At 42.2% G+C, this 24792-nt stretch overlaps 1 protein-coding gene across 1 annotated transcript in view; it reads left to right on the top strand.

The window, feature by feature from the left end:
* Nucleotides 1-12747, top strand: part of LOC126471229 (uncharacterized) — a 68723-nt gene extending 55976 nt beyond the window's left edge. The window contains exon 2 of the mRNA XM_050099352.1: nucleotides 11530-12747. Coding sequence (XP_049955309.1) covers nucleotides 11539-12747 — 1209 coding nt within the window. The 5' untranslated portion in view covers nucleotides 11530-11538. The remainder of the gene's footprint in view (nucleotides 1-11529) is intronic.
* The last annotated feature ends 12045 nt before the right edge of the window (nucleotides 12748-24792 follow it).

Below are 24792 nucleotides of genomic sequence, written 5' to 3'. Positions count from 1 at the left end.
GATATATAATGAAATCGTGTTTCGACGTTTAGAGTAGCTAGCCACGAGAAATGCTGACACGTGTTCTACCTCTATTTTAGCTTCTGCATTCTCGATAGTTTCTCTATGGCAGCAGGTAGTTTTCAGTTTTCATCACGTGAATTTTACCGATGAATTGTGCACAACACGACAATAATTTTTTCAGCATTTTTAAAGAAACAAAGCTGTTGTAAATTAATCATCCAGTCAGTGCGAAATAAACCAGGAAATGAACGACAGAATCATTTTCCCACACAGCAAGCGTTATTGACGTACTGCCAGTTGGCTATACAGGGTACAGAAAAACTAATTTTACATATTTGGCCGGTTTATTAGCTACATCACCTAATCATACAGATATACCTAAGGAAAATGCCAAGGAAACACGTAGGATTTCTCTTGTAGGCGTAGTTCTAAGCAGTCTTTATTTCCATATTTGATCCTAGTAAACAATTCTCTGTACTAATACGAGAGATGTTTGGCTCAAACCAAAACTGGGGAGACAGTACAAGACTTCGCAGTCTCGCGTTCCATAGGCTTTCGAAATCTTCAGCTACCTGACATACATCCGTGGTCAAGTTCGACTGACCCTTCTCAGCAGATATACAGGGCTATTACAAATGATTGAAGCAATTTCATAAATTCACTGTAGCTCCATTCATTGACATATGGTCACGACACACTACAGATAGGTAGAAAAACTCATATAGTTTTGTTCGGCTGAAGCCGCACTTCAGGTTTCTGCCGCCAGCGCGCTCGAGAGCGCAGTGAGACAAAATGGCGACTGGAGCCGAGAAAACGTATGTCGTGCTTGAAATGCACTCACATCAGTCAGTAATAACAGTGCAACGACACTTGAGGACGAAGTTCAACAAAGATCCACCAACTGCTAACTCCATTCGGCGATGGTATGCGCAGTTTAAAGGTTCTGGATGCCTCTGTAAGGGGAAATCAACGGTCGGCTTGCAGTGAGCGAAGAAACAGTCGAACGCGTGCGGGCAAGTTACTAGCGTAGCCCACGGAAGTCGACGAATAAAGCAAGCAGGGAGCTAAACGTACCACAGCCGACGGTTTGGAAAATCTTACGGAAAAGAATAAAGCAGAAGCCTTGCCGTTTACAATTGCTACAAGCCCTGACACCCGATGACAAAGTCAAACGCTTTGAATTTTCGGCGCGGTTGCAACAGCTCATGGAAGAGGATGCGTTCAGTGCGAAACTTGTTTTCAGTGATGAAGCAACATTTTTTCTTAATGGTGAAGTGAACAGACACAATGTGCGAATCTGGGCGGTAGAGAATCCTCACGCATTCGTGCAGCAAATTCGCAATTCACCAAAAGTTAACGTGTTTTGTGCAATCTCACGGTTTAAAGTTTACGGCCTCTTTTTCTTCTGCGAAAAAAACGTTACAGGACACGTGTATCTGGACATGCTGGAAAATTGGCTCATGCCACAACTGTAGACCGACAGCGCCTACTTCATCTTCCAACAGGATGGTGCTCCAACGCACTTCCATCATGATGTTCGGCATTTCTTAAACATGAGATTGGAAAACCGATGGGTCGGTCGTGGTGGAGATCATGACCAGCAATTCATGTCATGGCCTCCACGCTCTCCCGGCTTAACCCCATGCGATTTCTTTCTGTGGGGTTATGTGAAAGATTCAGTGTTTAAACCTCATCTACCAAGAAACGTGCCAGAACTGCGAGCTCGCATCAACGATGCTTTCGAACTCATTGATGGGGACATGCTGCGCCGAGTGTGGGAGGAACTTGATTATCGGCTTGATGTCTGCCGAATCACTAAAGGGGCACATATCGAACATTTGTGAATGCCTAAAAAAACTTTTTGAGTTTTTGTATGTGTGTGCAAAGCATTGTGAAAATATCTCAAATAATAAAGTTATTGCAGAGCTGTGAAATCGCTTCAATCATTTGTAATAACCCTGTACTTCCTGCTGAGTAAGTGAAAGTGTAAATATTGTGCCCAGCCTACAGTAACAATGGGTCAGTAATAAAAATGACTCAAAATGTAACGCTTCGTGTTATTATTTCACATTGCTCTATCACTTCGGCTTGTGGGTTCCTAACGAAAAATCTAGTTGTTTTCGAACCTTAATTTCTTACTCGAATTGTTTTCATGTGCTTTATGGCACATAAAAGCTGTGCACCCTGTAGAAGCCCATGAGAGCTGCACCCGTAAATCCATGTTCACTGAAAGATGAGGAAGATTCTTGCGTGAAGATCTGGGTCTGTCTGCGATGCAGTCTATTATAGATACAATAGGGAAGGTATTGCGTTAAAGAAGCAAGGAAACAGGTACCGACTTGGATTAGTAGCGTGTAGTTCAACCCAGCACACAAATTGCTGTGCATAGTAAGTTTTATTCCGGATTCATATCTCCTATGGCCGTCTTAAATCGTCTCGGACGAGTGATGACATGTAGCCTTCTAATATATTACCTAATCAGAGCTGAACAAGGCAAGAGGCAGTGACGTCAGTATGACAACTCAGCCAGATGCTTCATTTGCTTACGGAAAATTTTCTTGCTCTGAGGGAGGGAAAATGGAATATCAGCTCCAGTGTAAAGTTGTTCTTCCGAGTACTTCATTCACAGAAAAAGTACAAGTAAGAGCCGATAAGGTGCTGTACCTTCAGTGTGTGAGATGTTACAGCTGTAGCGAGCACGAGGTATCTCTTAGCACGTCTGTCCTTATCTCGGCACCAGACGCTGAGCGTGTTACTCAAACCACTTAACGCTGTGAAGGACGACAGCTTCTTCATGTTCACTCGTATCGCTGGTCCGCCTCTATCAGGTGCACGTCGCAGTGTAAAACTGCCAACTGTGTTTTGCATTCGTGAAGAACAAGTGCCCAGTACCAACTTGGTTGAATTCGTGTTTAGAGTACAGTGTCATATATATATATATATATATATATATATATATATATATATATATATATATATATACATCAGTCAGTAATAACAGTGCAACGACACTTGAGGACGAAGTTCAACAAAGATCCACCAACTGCTAACTCCATTCGGCGATGGTATGCGCAGTTTAAAGGTTCTGGATGCCTCTGTAAGGGGAAATCAACGGTCGGCTTGCAGTGAGCGAAGAAACAGTCGAACGCGTGCGGGCAAGTTACTAGCGTAGCCCACGGAAGTCGACGAATAAATATATATATATATATATGACACTGTACTCTAAACACGAATTCAACCAAGTTGGTACTGGGCACTTGTTCTTCACGAATGCAAAACACAGTTGGCAGCATATATATATATATATATATATGTGTGTGTGTGTGTGTGTGTGTGTGTGTGTGAAAGCGATATGTACGTACATCCATTAACTGTGGCCGTTTTAATTATCCAGAATTTGCGGTTGGTTGCTGCATCCTGTGAGTTTGTTTTATTATACTGTATGTCATTAGTCTGTACGACAGTTTCCATTGTGCACACCGTGAAATTGTAGTATTTAGCTGTGTAGTAAGCGTTAATGACATATAGCTCGCATGGGAATTTTTATTCATTTGTTACTGAAAGATTACTTATGAAAGAACTTCCATAGAACTTAATAAGCAAAAACTTCGTCAAGGAAGACGTCAGTTAAATAGAATGCATTCGCGAGACGACAGCAAAAATACAGTATATCGGCAAGACATCGATTAAATTATGGAGAGTGTAGATAATTAACAGCGAAAGCCTGAAAAGGCTGAAAATATACGATCAGAGAAGCAAAAGCAATAAATATGGAGCTGCAAAGGATCCTACTGCTTTATAATTGTGAATGTGTGCCACTGACTTCAGTATAGCCGGCCGGGGTGACCGAGCGGTTCTAGACGCTACAGTCTGGAACCGCGGGACCGCTACGGTCGCGGGTTCGAATCCTGCCTCGGGCATGGATGTGTGTGCCGTCCTTAGATTAATTAGGTTTAAGTAGTTCGAAGTTCTAGGGGACTGATGACCTTAGAAGTTAAGTCCCATAGTGCTCAGAGCCATTTGAACCATTTGAACTTCAGTGTGACACAGCGTACAAATGTATTTGAAACCTAAACTAGTAAGGTCCCAGTTTCACTCATTGCCTACCTCAAGAATAAATACTACTTCAGCGCACTCGCGTTACAGATGTACTGTACACTCTCACCAGTGAATGAGATTTTCACACAAGTAAGAGAGCATTTGGATGCTATACTGCACTCGTCTCTGCGGTGATTTAAGAAATATTTTAAACACCCTCCAATTAAATCATGAATTTTGACAAAACTGCACAAATTGCTGCTACAGTTCTGGAACCTTATCAACGAGAGTTTTGACGCGTTAAACGTCGTCTTCCCTCAGCAGAAAAATGTGCCGGGACCCCATCATGCATGTATCACATTGCTAACCATGGGACGTGGGTGAAATTTGAACCAAATTCTGCGGGACTTAATGTAACCGTTGACTTTCCAAATTCCTTTATACTACCTGGGTTACTATTTCATACTGAAGTCAGTTGCAGCTCATATACACACATTCGCGATTATTCCTCGTTCAGCTAGTTTGCGGCCTGGTGTATACTGGGATGCTTTTGCTTTTGTTGCCGCTTTAGTGTGTAACGCTGTCAAATAACCTGAGTACGAATAATGACGAGGCATGAGCGAGATCAGTTTCCTTAGCTCAATTATAAAATTTGATTTGTATATGTAGCCTGCTATACTAGTGTTATACAGGGTGTTACAAAACTCCTACTACAGCCTTCTATCACTTGCAGAGGGGACTTATCAAGACTCAGAAAAGACACCAGCTGTTAAACCACGCTCATGCACACTGCGACAGTGACTGCGCACAGCAGTGTAAGTTTAATGATGCACGTTACCGTATAATGCGTAGTAAACTGCGTCATCGCTGCGCTGACTGACTTTTAATTACGTTCCCAGAACGTCGTGGCGGTGTCGTTAAGCATACTAAAAGGTAGCCTTCAGCCGTATTAACGATGTGATTATATTCTTTTTTGACGATTGTTATCCGATCTATTTGCTAGTTGTATTAACTCCCTTTGTAGTTTATTTAGATGCTAGCTCCTTCTGTAAGGTCGAAGTTTGGTTTTTTTTTTTTTTCTTTTTTAAAACGTGTGGTAAGTTCCTATGGGATCAAACTGCTGAGGTCATCGGTCCCTAGGCTTACATACGACTTAATCTAGCTTAAACTAACTTACGGTAAGAACAAAACACACACACACACACACACACACACACACACATGCCCGAGGGAGGACTCGAACCCTGGCGTGGGGAGCCGCGCGAACCGGGGCAAGGTGCCGTAGACCATGCGGCTAAGTTTGGTATTAAAAACCCTTGCACCACCTTCACCATCACTAGCTGAGAGGTTGTTACGGATCGTAGTCAACAAATTAAAACGAAGAGGGCTCTGTTTTATGTAAAATGCCCTAAAAAGCCACAGATAAGTGATATGGATATTGGAAAAATGTATAGAGTACGATATACCTCGTCTGTTAAAAAAGTTCGTGAGGGGAGTTCTAATTGTGATAAGGGCGGAAATCCCACCAAAACTGGTGAAAATTTATGTTACTGAAATTTCTAATCATGTGATGATACATATGTAAAAACTTCCAGATTAAAATTTTCACTCTGCAGCAGTGTGCGCGCTGATACGAATCTTCCTGGCAGATTTAAACTGTGTGTCTGACCGAGACTTGAACTCGGGACCTTTGTCTTTCGCAGGTAATTGCTCTAGAAACTGAGCTACCCAAACACAACTCACAACCCGTCCTCACAGCTTTCCTTCCGCAATAATTCATCTCCTACCTTCCAAGGAAGTTCCGAATGTAAATACTGTTTTGAGAAACAGTGCTTTCCGTTCACCATCCACGATGAAAGGGCGGGAATTTTTCAAAGAGTAAAATGAATTTTATATGGAGTTCAAGCAACATATCAATGTAATTTTTTTCCAGGTATGCATATAGCTCACGCATAATACCTACCTAATTTTAGTCCCCTTCTTTTAGTCAGAGATACACGATTTCAAAACGGAGAGGTCTTTTAAGACTCATTAACATCGGTTGATAGAGAGATCTCTCGTTGTCTTATTGAGCCAATGTTTATCGTGTTGTTCAGTTTCCTTGAGGAGGGTGCATGGAGAGGATACGAACAGGCAAACGCTCACAAATTGCACACCGACTCGCTAGCCCCGTCCGAGTCATGGAATCAGACAATGACAGAAACCTTGCTTAGATGAAGTGTGCTACCAACATTCTAATTTTGGCTTCTTTCTCATTAGAAAGGTATGAAGAGTCAAAATTTACAATTATTTCATAGAGCATACGACAGAGAAGCATTTTTGCATAACACTACATGAAATGCATATAAACGCATTTGTGTTGACAATAATGGAGAACTTGCCATTAGGTACGCATATAGTACTTAAAATATGGGGCAGGGATCAGATTTATCACCTAAAAGTAATAAGTAAAATCAAAATTAGTTGCGCCCGTGAATGCTCAGTATCGAAGTTATCAAACCGCGACTCATAGTATGTAAGTTAAGACATCTGTGCATTGCTCTTATCATGTAATGTATATTATTTTAGGAGTGAGTGACAACATCCTACACAAAATATTAAAAGTGCCCATTTTTCACCGGAATACGTGTCTCAGCTCGCCGCCGCTATGGGTTCCGATTAGCTGAAGTGTTCTCACCATGGCGCGTACTCTCTCATGCTCTGCCAACTTGTACAATAAGGGCTGCATCATCACATACAAAAGTTTACGTTGCCATCAACGTAACACACGCTACACACGAAGTGTATTGTGCTTACACTAGATGGTCAGCTCGCCTCGTACCATACGTTAAGTATAGCCCTCTGATACCTACCTATCTTCAAAAAATTCAGGTCTCGAATTCTTACGATATAGTCAAAACACGCATAGAAATGAGAAAACGTAGCCGTACTTCACTGTTTCGCAGCTCGAAAACTGAATGTTTCTAGCTAGAACCATACCAATAAAACTGTTCTTACTTTCACGTAAGGAATCCGATCCTTAAAAATTGTCCACTATTTTAGGTACTCTTAATATATTTAACAGCAAACGCTACCTCAGCTTCAAGACACGAGCGGTTTAAGTGAATTACTGTTGTTTTATGCGGGGATGCCATTCTGTCATGTTCGTCGTCACTGCTCTGTTATGTTTTTGCTAATTTCGATTCCTTGCTCCTTGGTAATAAGTACAGCACTGCTTTAGGAGCGTACTTCTATTTAGTGCTGTGAAATGTAATATAATTAGTGTGTACATCTACATTTACAATTGCAAGCCGCAGACCATCGCTAGAATTATAGAGCAAGTGGAGGCGATCCAAAGACGAACAGCGCGTTTCGTCACAGGTTCATTTACTGAGACCGAAAGCTTTACGGAGACGGATCATTCATCTCCAGATTCAGACACTACAAGCGAGACGTTCATAATGGTATGATCTAGTACTACATATCTTCCTCCTACTTGTCTCTCTCCGAAAAGATTGCGAACGCAAAATTAGAGAGACTCGAGCTCACACGGAGGGATACCAACAATTGTTCTTTCCGCGTACTGCAGGAAAGGAAGGAAGTGGCAGTGGTATTTAAAGTACCCTCCGCCATAATATGATGAATGTAGATGTAGACGTTATGTGACAGAGAGTAGTTGTATTTCAGTTGATATCCGTAACACTAACGGGTAAGCCTGAACTAAATGTTCGTATTCGAAGCCTTAGTATCTTACATAAACATTACCGATAGTTAGATTCATCTACTTGTACCTTCTTAAACAACTGCTTGAGTTATCTCTTAATTTTTTGGCTAAAGAAGTGGAGAGTAAAGTCGCATCATATGTGGCGATGTCTAACAATATAAAATCTGGTTCATTAGAATTCGGGCGTGCAACTTCAGAAGCTCGGTTCCTTCAGTTGATATTTCTGCCGAAAAACTATACGATCGAAATATCAGTTCAAGAAATGGAGTTTCTGAGGCTGCACATTGAAATCTATTGAGTAAATCAGTACTCAGTAAAAATATGAAGATGCATGTCAGTATAAAATGCTTTTGAATATTTACACTCGTTGGTAAATTTGCTTTCATTGAGTAAGTCGGCTGTCAATCTTCGCACGAAGCGCTGGAAACACTGTATACGTTGTTCAGCATATGTTTAGACGCTTTCGTACAACTTAGTCCTGTCAGAAATAGCGTTGCTTAATCGTTTCCATCCACATGTAAACAATCTATACAATACGGCGACTGGTCACTCGCAGTATGCATAAACACTATCATTTTATTCGTATACACATACGCCTTTGCGTGGAACAAAGCCGGGAAACAAGCGAATGTTGAAAACAGTGACTGTTACTGTCACGATGTTCTACTTGCTTAAAGACATCATTGTCTAAAATTACGGGTAAACTTACCTGTCGGTCCAGTGACTTGGGTGCATGTTACTGCTGACAGACTTCGTCTTAATGCTTATGTCGAACGCAGTGCCTTCTGTGCAAAGTTGTTCGTTTGCTGAGCCGAACAGTCGATTTTTCTGCGTAATTATATCGGCTTATTGTCCCACATGTAGCATGTTTATGGAAACTAATCGTTTCATAACTCTGAAAATATAAGCATCAAGGTACTCGCGTTGCAGTGCTGTTGTCTGCTAATTACGACCAATAGATTCACAATCATCATAAACGAGGTATTATTTGGTATTTGCAAGACAAAATATATCTTTACACACGCAGTAATTACACATTTATATTTCCAAAAATAGAACTGACTGTGTTGTCGTATGTTCTTACCTTCTTGGTCAGAAGAGCTGATGTGGAGTTTTGATACAGCGATTAAAATATAGGGGGTGGAACAACATGGGTACATCATTTTCGGTGTATACGCACACCAGTGGTCTAATAACAAAAGCTATTGTCATCACATTATCCAAATCTTTGTCACCAACTATTCTATTCCACTGCGTTTCAATCTCTTAAAACTTTATCTCTCCTCTTACATCTACATATGAATGATCGCTATGATGATGTTCATACTCAAGTGTTTTGGCAGACGATTCATGTGGAAAAAATGAAGACCTAGCTCTTTCCATGCGAGCTCTTATTTTTCTTATTTTATTATGACGGTTATTTCTCCCTCTGTAGGATAGAGTCAGCCAAATATATATATACATTCATAGGAAAAAGTTGGTGATTGAAATTCTGTTAAAATATCTAGCTCTACGACATTTTTTTCAATGATTATTACCACAACTCGTTTATCATATTCGTGACACTTTCTCCCCTGTTTCACGATAAAACAAAACGACTTTCCCTTCTTTGAACTTTGTCGATGTCCTCCGGAAGTCCTGTTAGATAAAAATCCCACACCGCGCAGCAATACTTCAGAAGATGACGCTTAAGTTTACTATAGGAAGTTTGTTTTACTGGGTTTGTTGCACCCTGTTAGTGTTCTGCCAGTAAAAAGCAGTCTTTGATTCTTCTTCCCTACAACACTTTATTTGTGATGGATCAAATTTAAGACTTTTGTAATTGCCATCCCTAGGTATTTAGATGAACCGATAATGTGTTTCGTTAATCGTCGTTTAACCGAAACATAATGTAATTTTTAGCGCTCGTGCGGAAGACGTCATGATTTTTCGGTCAACTGAAAATTTTCGCACCGTATAGAAATCTTGTCTTAATCGTCCTCTAATTCGTTTTGATTCTGATGACTTTTCTAGACGATAAGATGCAGCATCATCTGCAAACAATCTAAGACAGCAGCTCCGATTGTCTCCTAAATTTTTCATATACAAGGGCTTTTCGTTTATTTAGGCCCCGTCGGTCGCAAAATGGAAACCACAGTGAAAATAAAAAATGTGTTAGTTTCAACAGTTAACTACCCTTTCCAGCTACCTGTCTACACACTCGCCGCTCCGAGTTAGACATTTTTCGTAGCGATGTACCAAATCTCCAATACCTTCGTCATAGAAGGCAGCCGCCTGTACAAGCCGCCAATTCATTGCGCTGGTTTGTAATTCGTTGTCTGCGCGAAAACATTGTCTTCATAGCCAGCGGTTCATGTTAGCAGAGATGAAACTGAGAGGGAACAAAGTATGGTGGTGATCAAATACTTTCCATCGAAAACGCTGCAGGAACGTTTTCGTTGCCCCTGCAGGGTGCGGCCAAGAATTGTCATGAAGAAGGTAATGCGTGACGTTACGTTATGTGGGCTGCATGAAATCAGTAGGAATCTCGTAGCACGCCCTCACACTTTGCGGGAGGCACTGTTTTCTAGGCATCTTTACATGCTCACCGTATGCTCAGAACTGAAAAGAGTGACATGACGCAATCGGCAGGTATATTAAAGGTATTATCCAACATAACAGTGCAAAGCTTCGTGGTATTTTCGCAGTGGTTTCCATTTCGCAATAAACGAATAGCCCTTGTGGATTAAGAACAGAAGAGGGTCTATAACGCTTCCTTGGCGGACCTTCGATACAACTTTAGCTTCACATGCCTTCCTGTCAGTCATTACGAGCTGTGACCGTTCTGACACGAAGCTAATTGAGTAGCCTTGTAACTGTGAAACGTCCCCTTAGAAAAATTATACATGACTGTGCTTAAACTGACACACAATATTTTTAGCGCAACGCAATCTGACTTTTAATAATCCCTACAAGAGAATGGCCCTGACTAACAATAACCTATACCTTTTACAAATCACTTACCTCACAAAAATCTTCGTTGCTCAAACTACTGCAATACAGCGAGCGCCAATACTGCCAACTTAATAGCGTTCAAAAGTCACAATATATATAGCAGTTCATGACATCCATTCTTACAAATGTACTGTTTCTGATGGGCACACGTCCAGATCATCCGCTCTCAAAAGTCCGCCATTTCTCTCCCCGCATCCACCACCGCTGGCGGCTCACCTCCAACTGCGCAACGCTACGCGCTGTTAACAGCCAACTGCCCAACACTACAATAGCAAATTCCAACAATGCCACCCAGCCACAGACTGCACACAGCACAGCCAGTGATTTTCATAGAGAGCGTTAGGTGGTGGTGGCGTTACCATTATAACAACCTAAACAGCCTACTTACAGCTGTTCTATGTGTACGAGGAGCCAATGCATGTCCACCCGCTTTTTTTTTTGGGGTTGTAAGGGGCTTCCTTAAATGACTTCAGGAGTATTCCCGGACGGGCCCTTAAATCAGGCAGCGGCCCTTTCCTTCCCACATCCATGTCCAACTTCCATTAACGGTATCTGCTTTAGTGTGGGCGCCTCATTCTAGAGCAAGGTACGTAATTCGAAACATTTCTTCGTCGGTAATAGTATTAGTCAGATATAACTGTCAATAGCTGTTACTCGATTATCCTTGCAAGGCGCACACCTGAAAAGTATTTTCCGTTCCGGAAAAGTGTTTTACCGACTAGAGCCAACGCTACATTTTTGTATTTGTGATGTCTTTGTTACTTGTTCTAACATATTGCGGTTTCAAACAGCTCAGAGTAATGGAGGAAGAAGAGGAGGACGTTACAGTGCAGTCGCGAGCGAGGCAAGAGATCATCAGTGCTTCGAGCCGCTCGACTTCCAGCACAGAGAGGGGGGAGACAGAAGCAGCGACACTGACATCGACCATCAGCGTGCAGTCATCTAGCCAGGCCAGCATTAGACAGCACGGCGTGATTATTACTCAGCAGCAACCCTCCGATGACGATTCCGATACAGTAGGGAACGCTAGCGACGCCGACGAAGGCGCCGCCGCACTGCCGGAATTCGAACCCGACACCGACGTCGCTTCCTTCTTGGGAGCGCGTCAGTCTCGCACCACATCCACCAAAAGCTCGCTATACTCCTCGAAATCGACCGAAAATGTGGTGTCGTGGAAGACATCCACTCAGCTGACGTCGTCATCCAAATCCTTCCTGATGTCTCACGCTAAATCCGAAGAAACTAGTCCGAACGCCTCACCGACGAGGGCTCCAGGGGGCGCTTACAAGCCGGGCGGCGGCACCATCTACAGCGCCCGCTCGACCGAGAACGTGGCCAGCTGGAAGGAGACGCAGCAGTTGCAGCAGTTGGCCGTCCGCTCCAGCTCGTCCAAGGGGTCCTCCCTGTCGTCACAGGAGGAAGCGTCGCCGCCGCGCGGCCTGACGCAGGCGCACTCCGTCGAGACTTCGAGCGTCGGCCAGGAAGGCCGCCAATGGCTGTCGGCGGCGGCGAGCCGCGCGGAATTGGCGCGCTCCATGGAGAGCCTGCGCACCGCCGTCACCCAGCAGCAGTCCGGCAAGCTGCAGGCGCACCACCACCACCGCCAGAGCTTCCTCACGTCTTCGGAGCGGGACATGAGGCGCGTCGTCGCCACGTCGGTGGAGGCGCGCTCGCTCGAGTCCCTGGAGCGCGAGATCCGACTGAAGCGGCGCGCCGTGTCGGGGGAGGAGCCACCGTCGGCGTCTGGGGGCGAGGAGCCGCTGTCGGCGGAGCGGCGACGCGGCCTGTACGCGGTGGGCGGCGAGCGGCGCGCAGCCGTGCCTTCGCACCTCTCTCTGCTCACCACCCCGGTACCGCAGGACCGTCGCCTCACCATTCTGTCGCCGCACTCACCCATGGCGCCCCCGGACCTGCTGCAGCTCGCCTCGCTCAAGAACCGCCGCAAGAAGGCCGTCGTGCTGCCCAAGCTCATTCTGCCGCGCAGCGAGAGCGACGTCTTCATGGAGTGAGTAGAGTGACTCCTTCCTGTCGTTATACGGGGTTTTACACTTCGTGTTACACACGGGTAGAGATTGTACAGGGGACACGCTAGATAGAGTTTTACATAGAAACCCTTGTCCGGAACCGTCATTCAGCGACGCTACAGTGTGTCAAAGTTATGGCCACCAGCGCCGTGATTATGTTAAAGACTGTCAAGAATATTGGAGAAGGATAAATGTATCAATATTAGGTAACTGTTCCTGTACTAGAAACGAAGGAGTCGAAAGTTATAAGCGAAAATCGTTCTGATACTTCTGATATTGGAATAGAGGAAAGGTGCCTATTATGAGACACACTTTTGTAAACCCATTTGAAAGACCTAAAAGTAAGTGCAATTGTATTTTTTATGATGGTAATAAGATCTTACATTATTTAATTTTATCATACAATTATCGTAGTTGCAGTAATAAACAATCTTTAGAGTAGTTATTAGATCTTCACAGACAAGGCATTTCGTAGAAATGAGATCAAGGTTTCCCAATATGAGACAGTAATAATATTTTGCTTTAATTATTTTATTACATAATGACATACGAATATACAACTTTTACATGTTCATTCATTTCTGTTATCCTTCACTCATTTCACACTACTTAGGTTTATATTTACGACATCCGGGGCAAACAAAATTGTCTTCTGTGACACCGCAATCTTCATGAGCCCTGCGATAACATTTCTTGCACTGTGCCCATTTCTCCCCGTGTTTGCCTTCAGAAGAGCGCCCAGTACAGAACAGACAATCTGCGTCATCGTCATCACTGCTGTCTGAATCCCCACTGTCATCAAGATAGACATCGGATTCCGAGTCACTACACGATTCTTCTGCTTTAGGTCTACGATTGGAAGATTTTCCACTCTTCTCCCCAAATAACTTTCTCGCTGCTTTCTTAGCTTCAGCCTCTGATTTCTTCTGTTTAGATTCTTGCAACTGCTTCACATAATGAGTTGAAGTTAGTAACGCAGCAGAGTACTAACGCGATGTTTGACCTATTTGTCTAACTCCAGCTGGTTTTGCGATGTGTGGGAGAGATCTGATGTCTGCTGGGCTGACAGCTTGACCATCACCATCAGTAGTTTCATTTTCGTTTTTGGCACCACTTTCTTGAAGAGCGTAAGCATGGCGATGAATTGAAAATTCATGTTCCCTAAAGATGTTTCTGTTGCATGGGATGACACCTGTTTTTTCTGAAGGCAATCACAGATGCTTCGATTGTTGCTGCTCGGTTGTAAGCTGCCCCAAATAATTTGGCTATTAATAGTGGGGTGATAACACGACCTGGGTTACTTGCCAACCACGTTTCTATCTCTTGGGCGTAGGTTTTCAAAGGCCCCAGAAATCCGACGTCAAGTGGCTGCATTTTATGCATGGAGTGAGGTGGCAAACATACAATATGAACATTGTTTTAACGTGCTTTATCTAACACATTGAGATTCTTTGTGTGGGAATAATGCTCATCAAGATCAAAATGACAGGGTCATTTGAAGATGGCTTTACATGACTCACAAAATGACCAAACCACTGAGTAAAATGTGAGTTTGTATCCAGCCACTTGGATGTCAAGCTGATATTGATCATGCAGGTGCACCGTCCATCAAGTTCCAGAAAAACATTCCAATTTCTGATCATAAGACTAGTGAAAGTAATCCCTGTTTATGATAATTTAATCGAATTAAAATAAACGCAATTGCCAAAATTTTACTACAATAACTGATGAAATATTGTTATCTCATGATAATATTGCGTAAATTACATATAAAAAATCGTGAGAGAACGAGTTACCCTAATATGCGATAGGTATCGTAATATGCGACACTGTCACGTATTTTGATCCCCATACTATCGCATATTAGGAATTTCGCCATTTTACACAAAGAGTCACGCACTTGCTAACAACGATTGTTGGAAAATGAACCTAATTGTCAATAATTATAGGTAATACCATTACAAATAACAACAATAAAAGAGTACAGTAATATCCACTCACCATTAAGCTGAAATATTGTCTCAACACCGATGTCGCAAAAACTCCAAACACAAGAAATTTTGTATCAACCTCTACGTACTGTGTCCGGCTCAACTACGGCGTCCTACTCGCTGTGTCGTCGTCTGGCACGCAATAGACGTGTTTAAGAAACTATCCGTCAGATTGCAATCCGTAACATGAGCACAGTTGGGGTGTCTCATATTAGGGAACTATCGCATAATAGGCACCTGTGAACGCTAAAATTATGAAATTTTGTACACTGACTTCTGTAAAGCCAGTAAATGTTTCCTTAAGAGCAAATTTTGAGATTCTGAGTGTAAGTTGAGATATGGAGCTAAGTGTACGGAATTCTGCATGAATTCAGTATTATACTTGCAGAATTATAATTAAAAATTATTAAAATTCTCCTACTCGATATATTCAAGAAAACCTCACCCGAGGAAGCTTATTATATGCAAAGAGATTAAACAGAGAAAATTCTGTAGATATCTCTTGAACAGATTCTGAGAAAAAGGTACATATATCTATGTTCTAAAATAAAATATTTAAGTCCCATAAAAAAGTTATATGTATAAAATGCAAGGAAGTAAACACTAAATGCATTAATTTCATTTAAAGCATTGTACAAAATTTCGTTGCCGTATCCTTAAAATTGTGGGTTTGGTGCATCCCTTAAACAGTGTGTCTTTTTCATGAATTTCAGCCTCTTTAAGAGCTATGAGCACCACGTCATCTCCCATACCGTGAAACAAATCTTTTCTGCTGCAAGCTCTTTGCTCTCGATATTTAGGAAGACTATCTACCAAAACAAACAAAATATCTCTAGCAAACATTGGATGTGAAACGCATACCTTAAGTGCTCTGTGCACTTTTTCACTAGAAAAGATGTATTTCGCAGTAGCGATGATGAAATAGTGCTCAGAGCTCATGTTTATACGATTTTTCTTTTTTTGGCCCATACTACAGCCTCAAAACATGGAAAGAAGAGAGCTTGCGGTAGAAGATTTCTTTTTCACAGTATAGATGTAGAGGTGCTCATAGCTCTTAAAGTATGCATTTCAGAGACCATGTTTACTAGGCTTATTTTTGCCTCGCATGGCCGTTCCTGTCATATGCCTGAATGTTGACCATTCCTCATGGTACACCTAGTATAAGGACTTCAAATGGCCAGCCCGAGTCAATTCTGTAGTAAAGGATTCGTGGAAATGTTGATTCAAAGCATGAGTTGGCTCAGCCATCGGCTAAGAAGTTTTTATTGCCTCCCTTGAAATCTTTGTATAGTGTAGGTACATTTTTATTTGATTCATTAATGTGATGATTAATGTAACGTTTTTATTCTTCACTTCAGTGTTAATTTTTTCATAGGCAATTCATAATGACAATTTCGTTTCAACCAGTATGGACATTAAACGGTTTTTACGACCATTAACTGAAATAAACTTTGTAGTGGAAAATAAGATGCGTACTGATGCTCTTGGTCAATAACATGGCCACTGTGCGGGTATCCATACAGCACATCTTCAAAAGCAGTCGCCTTCTGTGGGAAATATTGTTCCAGGTTCCTTTATGGTAAATTATTTTAGAATGTCTAGTGATGTTGCGTTGCTGACGTACTATACATAAATTACTGATATCTCCAGGTAGAGAGAAATCTCCGAAACTGATAATGACAATCATGTTTGCTTTCTCTGACAACTTAATACACACTTACACACTCACACACACACACACACACACACACACACACACACACACACACACACACACACACACAAAAGTAAATTTTGTACAATGAAGAAATCGCACAATAGTTGCTAAATCAACGATATTTTATTGTATATACCACGGTTTCGGATCATTTAAGGTTCCAACATCTGGTGTAAACTGTTACAATGGATTTTATGTAAGTAATGCCACAAAATATGTTATTTCCCTTCCCCTCTTTATTGTTTTACATGTTTCAACATTCTGGAGACTTTCGGTTGCCGGTTGTGATTTCAGTTTTTTTTTCAGGTTTTTCTAGGTCCTCCCGTTTACCCCATTCGTTACAGAATTTTTGTTCAATGAGAACAACGGCGTGAGAAAGACTTCACATAGTTAAGTAACCGTCTGTTCTCTTTTTGAATTGGTTTTAATTAATTTTAGAAATTTTAGACGCATTGTTCCTTATCTGACTTTTAAAATTTGAGGATCCCCTCCCACTCTACTGTAACATTATATTTTCACTATTACAGTTTACACCAGATTATGTAACTTAAAATATTCCGAAACCAATCGTGTACATAATAAAAGATTGTTGATTCAGCAACTGTTGTGGGTTTTCATTACTTTACAAAATTGATTTATGCAGCTTCGTCTTTCGCACAAGAACAATTCTTTGTACACACACTACAGCTTGTGCGATTGATCCCACAATGTGGAGTGTTCTACGTCGCTGTAAACGTCGAAAATGGGTTGAAGAAAGCTGTGGTCTATGAAAAAGAACCGTCTTATAAGAAATCGTTTCAAGTTTTCCGTGTAGATTTAGTTCTGTCATCACTCATGAATTCGCATTGTTAATGAAGGTGAACACATTGTGATCTATACGACTTACTGCCTTTCTTCTCTTTTTATGAAGCTCAGTAATCACTGCTCAAAAAATGCTTCCACGTGTGCTTGATGATGATGACCACAACATATTTTAGTGAGTAACTGATAGAGGATATTCACCATTCGTAATAAAGTAACACAAGACAACTTGCGTTAAATTTTGTAAAGCAGGTAAAAATATCCTCTAAAATAGTGTACAGTTGCATGTAATTAGCTGTAAAACACACACACACGCACGCACGCACACACACACACACACACACACACACACACACACACACAATGACATAAAAAACAGCTGAACCATGAACCATCCATACATAAACTTGTCGAAATCTCTTACCTGAAAGCTTATCTTTATCTACAAACAGACCAGAGGTACACAATTTATTCAGTATCTGCTCTGTTGTAGACTATAAACTGTGCTCCATTAAACTGTTGCGTCCTGAAACATGCATCCCACAAGTACCTCAAAATAGGTGGGTCTCTCGAAAGCTCTAAAAACTGAACGATGGAAAACAATGGTCCATACGAAAATAAATCATATCAAACTTACCCGATGAGGGAAAACGACCAGATAAGTTGCTTTAACATAGTGTAGATACTTTTCGGCCCTTCCCTGTCAACCTATACGCTGTTGACGGACGACCCTCTGATTTAACGGACGCACAGTTCCTCTTTGTATACCCTGTAAACGTTCAGGGCGTAGTTTGGCAGAATTCCAACACAGAGGAAAATTATTGAAGAATGAGGCTGAAAAGCATTTTATGATTACACTTTTCTCTGAAAAGCTCATCTTATATTTCATTGTGAGTGGACACCTGAATGAGTATAATCGTACCTTTGATTCCCCCAAGGGTTACTAAATCAAAGCACATGTCCCACACATCCCAGTATGAGCTTGTTGTGTATCGAATGAAACCTAGCACCCAATCACTTTCGTATCAAAAATACTGCCACTTTCCCAGTATTATTACTCACAAATAGAGAGAAAGACTTCTACATCGTTTTTCGCATGGAAAATTTCCCCGAATATCTTTCCGCCAATTTATCTGAATTTCATCTCAGCCCTTAAAGCCCTTCTGATGATCTTCGCCTTGACCACTGAATCCCGAACACAACAGCCACCGCTTAGAGCATTCGGCTCTTGTTGTGATTAACTACCAGTATAAAATCTTATTTTTTTCATGGCACACCATGTCAGTATGGACTCCCAGTCTCATGTCCCAGTGGGCCACTTGTAGTCTTTGTTTTTTCCCCAAAGGTCTATAGTCAAGTTGAAAACCTCTTCCTAGCAGTCCTAAAAGACCTACCACTGACAGCCTTTGGAGTAGCAGATGAAACAGCAACGATCACCTCTCACAGTGTGTTTATGACTGTACATGTATGACCAAAATCTTCAACCTAAATCCAGAGTTCGCTCGACCATCAGCTTCGGGTATGTCAAGAGCCGCGTCTCCTTTCTGCAGCTACTGAAGTCGATTGTGTTATCATCCAAGCAGTCTTCTTCAGTCAGTCATCTCTCCGTCGAGGGCGCTGGGTCTTCACCAAAGCCACACAGCTTACACGCCATTATATGAACTAACATAGCATGAACCACTATGTTGCAACATAACAGCACATTGACAGGTGTGTGTGTCATCTCCCAACCAACCTCCCATCAGCAATTTCGATTGTAGCCTGTTGTTGACGGTGATAGATGCAATGTTCCAGTTTACTTTTACGAATATATTACAAATACCCACAACCTCGGAAGAAGCCACCACTGGAGCACTAGCTTAAATTTTCCCATTTAAATGCCTCCGTAAGGTCACAGTCTGGGTAATGAGTCTCATTTCCGACCTCAGGTGTTGAATGAAGTCAATGCGCTGTGTTACCCGTCAACTGCCTTCCACCTCATTCTATCACTTTGCCAGTGGATCGTTAGAATGCCTTGTACAGAAATTCAAAATACACATGGCCAGGATCGTTCAGGATAGTAATTGTGAGACAGGTTTAACAAATTTCTTAAGCATACACTGTGCCGTCGAAACAACGGGAAGAGTTCAGCAGAGTTTCTCCTTGAAGGCCAGACACGGAAAGCTCTTTGCCTCTCCCAAACAGATGGTCAACCACCGACATTACTGGACTGGCATCTCTGCAATAAAACCCCGCTGGAAAATTCCACGTTATTTGTTTCGAGTATTCTTCGTAATTTCTATAACAGTAAATTGAACTGACCGTAGTAACTCGCTCTATTTACTAAACCATCAATGTGTCTTTCCTCGGGTCGCCCCTTCCCCCATCCCCAAAAGCAAAAAATCCTTTTTCGAAGAAAAGTCCAGTGACATTTTCCAGTTTTCTGAGTTGAACTAATTTGAGCCCACTTCGAAGACCCCAAATTTGTCTTGACGTTCACATGAGTATTTACACGCCTCACCAACTATAACAATTTGATCGTAAAGGCCACATTTTTCTCCGCACAATAGATCTCGCAATGATATTTGGAAACACAACGAGAACAAAATTTGTAAGTTTCTGTTGTGTTAGTTGTCGAGTCATACAGAACTCTTTGTGAAGCATGAGGAAGTCTGTCCGATAATTCCACAATACTCTATCATTGATTTTCTCTATTGCCTTACGTTTAACATAAGTTCATCACTGCCTCGTCACGAACACAACTTCGTCTGTTCTGAAACATGCAGCAACTTTGTCTAACAGAATATCAGTCTCAAAATTCTCTATATAAATTTCAAAAATTTGAAGGTCTGTTCTGAAACATGCAGCAACTTTGTCTGACAGAATATCAGTCTCAAAATTCTCTATATAAATTTCAAAAATTTGAGGGTAATTATCTGCAGATAATCTCTCTCTCTCTCTCTCTCTCTCTCTCTCTCTCTCTCTCTCTGTCTCTCTGTCTCTCTGTCTACCTCTCCTCAAAGAAAACGAGCTACTGTGCGTGCTTAACAGTCGGCGGGATATGTGATTGCAATGGTCTGCCAAATCTGTCACACGGAACACAACGTCACAGCGATCATACCTCTCATGATACATGACGGGTACCGACCTACGATCCCTACGCATCTTCTTTCCCGTTTGTTCTGCAAACGGAAGTTATTTTCCCAACTGCCCCCGAATAACAGTTGTTTCTTCTTAAGTGATATTTACAGAATAGAAGCTAAATGACACAGTAATGAAGAGCTACTTCGTTCACTTTGATACGTCAATAATAAATCAGATACAACCCTATTAATGAAACTCAAGGTGACGTTAGTGTTGAGTGACAGTGTTCACTCCGACACGATGAAAGATTCTGCAATGTGTGAGCAACGTCATTCACCGAAATCGACGGCATTAAGAACCATGAGTGTAGGAAATATGGGCAAAGCCATCTCAGAAACATAAAGTGTAATTACGCGACTCTTGACTAGCACATCTACTGGTGTTCTTTCACGTACAAATTCGAAAAAAGTGTTTATGTTGGAGAATGATATAGGTTGATTCCTCACCTGGAATATTGAGGGGTTTTCCGGTAGAAATTGCTAAACAGTCCTAGGCTCAATTGGAGTCCTTATAAAGACTACAATTTCACGGTTAAGTGTTTTCTGTCTGTCGTATTACGAAAAAGCAAAATGTATATAATGTTCTCAGTAAAACTTTATCATTGTAAAGTTCTCAAGGAAGCCAAGAAAACTTTCTATCTCTTCGTCGTGTCTTTGTGCTTACTGTAAACTGTCTCTTTTCTACAATGGTTATTCGGCGAAATTGAGAATTCACAGAAGCTTATTGTGTTAAGTTGGCGCATTTTATATATCTGCATCCGCTTGTCGGTTTGTTGTTGGTGGTACTGGATAAAAGAGAGAGACTGTCTGCCTTCGCTTTTACGGGTCCGCTTCAGCGTCGCGCTCTGTTAAAGTGTGGGCGAGAAATCCGCGAGGAAGACATTTCTCACTTTACCTCTCCTGCAAAGCCGCTCAAGATGAAGAGCGTATGACAGGTACGCTAGCTCGCACAGAAAGCTCGTATACACCCGCTTGCCACCGCCTACGAATATTGCTGTGTCAGTACCAACACGCTTTCTAAATACGTTACTGGATTACGGTCTTAGACCATCCTTTACTTCGTACTCCCCTACACTGCACTGCCACTGTGGCCGAGCGGTTCTAGGCTCTTCAGTCCGGAACCGCACTGCTGCTACGGTCGCAGGTTCGAATCCTGCCTCGGGCATGGATGTGTGTGATGTGCTTAGGTTGGTTAGGTTTAAGTAGGTCTAAGTTCTAGGGGACTGATGACCTCAGATGTTAAGGTTCCATAGTGCTTAGAGCCATTTGAACGATTGGAACCAGATCAGTAGCTATTCACTTGCGCGTGTTTACTGATAATCTTGATACAAAATGGCTCTGAGCACTATGCGACTTAACTTCTGAGGTCATCAGTCGCCTAGAACTTAGAACTAATTAAACCTAACTAACCTAAGGACATCATACACATCCATGCCCGAGGCAGGATTCTAACCTGTGACCGCAGCAGTCGCTCGGCTCCAGTCTGTAGCGCCTAGAACCGCACGGCCACTCCGGCCGACCTTGATACAAAAGAACTCTACATACCAATAGTGGCTTCTAGTTAGGAAGTGGACTAATAGCAGCTATAAATTGCAGTGTAGAAGTTATCTTGTGTTCGCGGCGTGGAACAGATTATTAACGTGAAAACCTCACTCAATTTGTTAGACATTTTCGTACGTCCGTAGATGTATAGTGTAGTGCGATCGACCGTTCATCTGTTATTTTCTTAACACAAACGTCGTAACTCATCATCGAGCTGTTTTGTATGTACGTGGTGGGCATGGGTTCCCAAGCCATTACATTACTTCTTTCCTCGTGCTGTCCTGTTACACTTGTAAGTGCGCTGCTTCTGTGTCGGCAGCGCTGTGGAGCCCTTTGCACTGGATCTCTGACTGCGCTTTCTTTGTGAGAGACTCTGTGGCTGGTTGGACTCGTTGTTGGAAGTTAATCGCCAGTACTGTTGGGCAGTTGGAAGTTAGTCGCCAGCAGTGATGGAAGTACTGTTGGGCAGTTGGAGGTGAACAGCCAGCAGTGATGGATGTTAAATGTGAGAAGATAGCATTGGTGGAGGGTAGAGGTCTGAAGTGTTAGCGTAGGCTAACGATCTGGAAATATCCGACTTGGAGATTGAAAATTACTCATGTATATATATGTTTGCACTGGATGTCAATGACGATTTATATTCGTGTTTGAGCTGGATGGCAGATTATTAAGGTAAAAAATACATTATTTGGTTTGCAACAAAATCATTCCTTTGCTTACCACATGCCTATTAGTAGTTAGTGGCTTTAGTAGTTAGAATCTTTTGTTTAGCTGTCAGTATTAACACTCGCTGAATTGCAGTGGATTTTTGTGAGGTAAGTGCTTAATGAAATGTATAGATTATTGTCAGGATTGCTTCTTATTCAGGGCCATGCTTTTGTATTAATTATTTGAAGTCAGGTTGCAATTTTTTTGAGCAGTCAGATTGCGTTGCGCTAGAATATTGTGGGGCAGTGTTGACATGATAAGAAAAAGTAAAGAGAAATTAGGTTCAGTACGTTCAGTTTTACTCACCTGTTTCAGAATCAAATAACGTAGAAGTTTCATCTTCCCAGTCATTCAGCAATATAAGTACATACACACACATTTACATATTTAAATAAAGAAGTTTCACACACTGACTACATTTTTTCTCCTGCTTACTCTCTAGGACAAATAAATTTCTTGTTGACAACACAGCCCGCTCGTACCCCGTCGGTTTTGGCTTCTCCCACTTTGTCCATTATTTTACACCACATTTTTGGTTAACTAACTTTAGGGATTGATCGGCTATGAGAGGGGCGGGCCCCGTCACATGCATAACTCCAGGAGACTCGTGTCTGGCTCCACCCACCTACTGACCTAATAATTTTTCTCGCCTTGTTTTCTTATTTTCGGTCCAACTACCGAGAGGGGTAGCGCAGTGATTAGCACACTGGAGTCGCATTCGGCAGGATGACTGTTCAAACCCGCGTCGGGCCATCCTGATTCAGGTTTTCCGAGATTCCCCTAAATCGCTTAAAGCAAATTCCGCTATGGTTCCCCGGAAAGGGCACGGCCGCTTTCTTTCGCCATCCTTCCCTAATCCAAACCTGTGTTCCGTCTCTATGTCCTCGTTGGCGACGGGACGTTAAACACGAATCTCCTCCTCCGCCTCGGTCCAACTGATATCCATCACGCTTTTAGCCTTCTCACTTTAACTATTTGGAATCTCCCGGCTAGATCGCCTTGTTTACTGTGTAACTATCCTTGCACTTAATCAGGTTGGCGAGGGTTCGGATGCGTGTGTGATTTCTCTCGCCACAGATGGTCCGAGGAAGCACCTCGTCTGCTCTCACCAATGTACCTGCCCGACCCATATACTTTTTACCTCTCCTTAAATTATTTCTCAGCTCTGGCATCAGTATTGCTTTCAGTGCCTCGATATTACCACTGCTACGTACTTTCATAATTCTGTCAGATTTACGTCGAACGTCACTGACTCCAGATGAGCTCTCTCTCTCGACCGAGGGACTGATGAACCCACTGTTTAGTCCCTTAGTCCCAAACCAGCCCACCACCCATTCATTTTGGATATATTCCTACGACTATGAACCACGGCTCGAGCAGAGCTGGGGCATTGCTGAAGATACTGCTTTGGCATTCGGGAACACCAGGATTCCAATCTTCTCCGATGGTCTTGATGTAGATTTTCTAGATCGCTTTTTCCTAGAGCGCCTCAGTTCATTTCTGGGAGACATCCCTTCAAAAGAACACCATCAATTTTCTTCCTCATTTGTGTCCAGTCTGACGTTGTGCTTCGTCCCGAAAGACCTCGTCGTCGACGGTACGATAAACATACTCTTCCTTCTTTCGTTTTACGATAGACTCACTGGCTACCAAAGTTTCTTAATCTTACTCCACAACATTCTGGTGTGTGTAGATGGACAGCAGTTGGCCTCTCCAGAATAAAAATACACGAGAGCGGTGGTCGTTTACATCACGAAAGTTTGTAGGTTAGGAAAAGGATATGAAAGCGTAACACCGAAGTTTACTTGTCGTACATTAAAAATACCCCGAAAAAGGATATTCGACACATTGGTGGAAAGTTTTTAAGTAACGGTCGTTAATTAGTTGTTTTTCTGTCACTGAAATTGTTGGTACATAATTCGTTTGCTCCTCTAAGGCGTAACGAATGTGGAGAAATAGACACTGAGATCGCAGCTAAAGATACAGTCTGTGCCCGAACTCTGCCAACAAATGTTCAGAGATTATCAGTTTTATTTTTGCAGAACGTTTAGGTGTATAGAACCCATTGTCTCTAGTAACTCGTTGGAGAGTTCTTTGATTTATTGCTGCAGTTACGTTTGTGACTGCATTGCATTGAAAATATTTGCAC

The sequence above is a fragment of the Schistocerca serialis genome, chromosome 3, assembly GCF_023864345.2.
Source record: "Schistocerca serialis cubense isolate TAMUIC-IGC-003099 chromosome 3, iqSchSeri2.2, whole genome shotgun sequence".
In the NCBI taxonomy this organism is placed as follows: Eukaryota; Metazoa; Arthropoda; class Insecta; order Orthoptera; family Acrididae; genus Schistocerca; species Schistocerca serialis.
The sequence above is the reverse complement of the archived record's forward strand: the minus strand, read 5'-3'. Positions and strand labels throughout refer to the sequence as shown.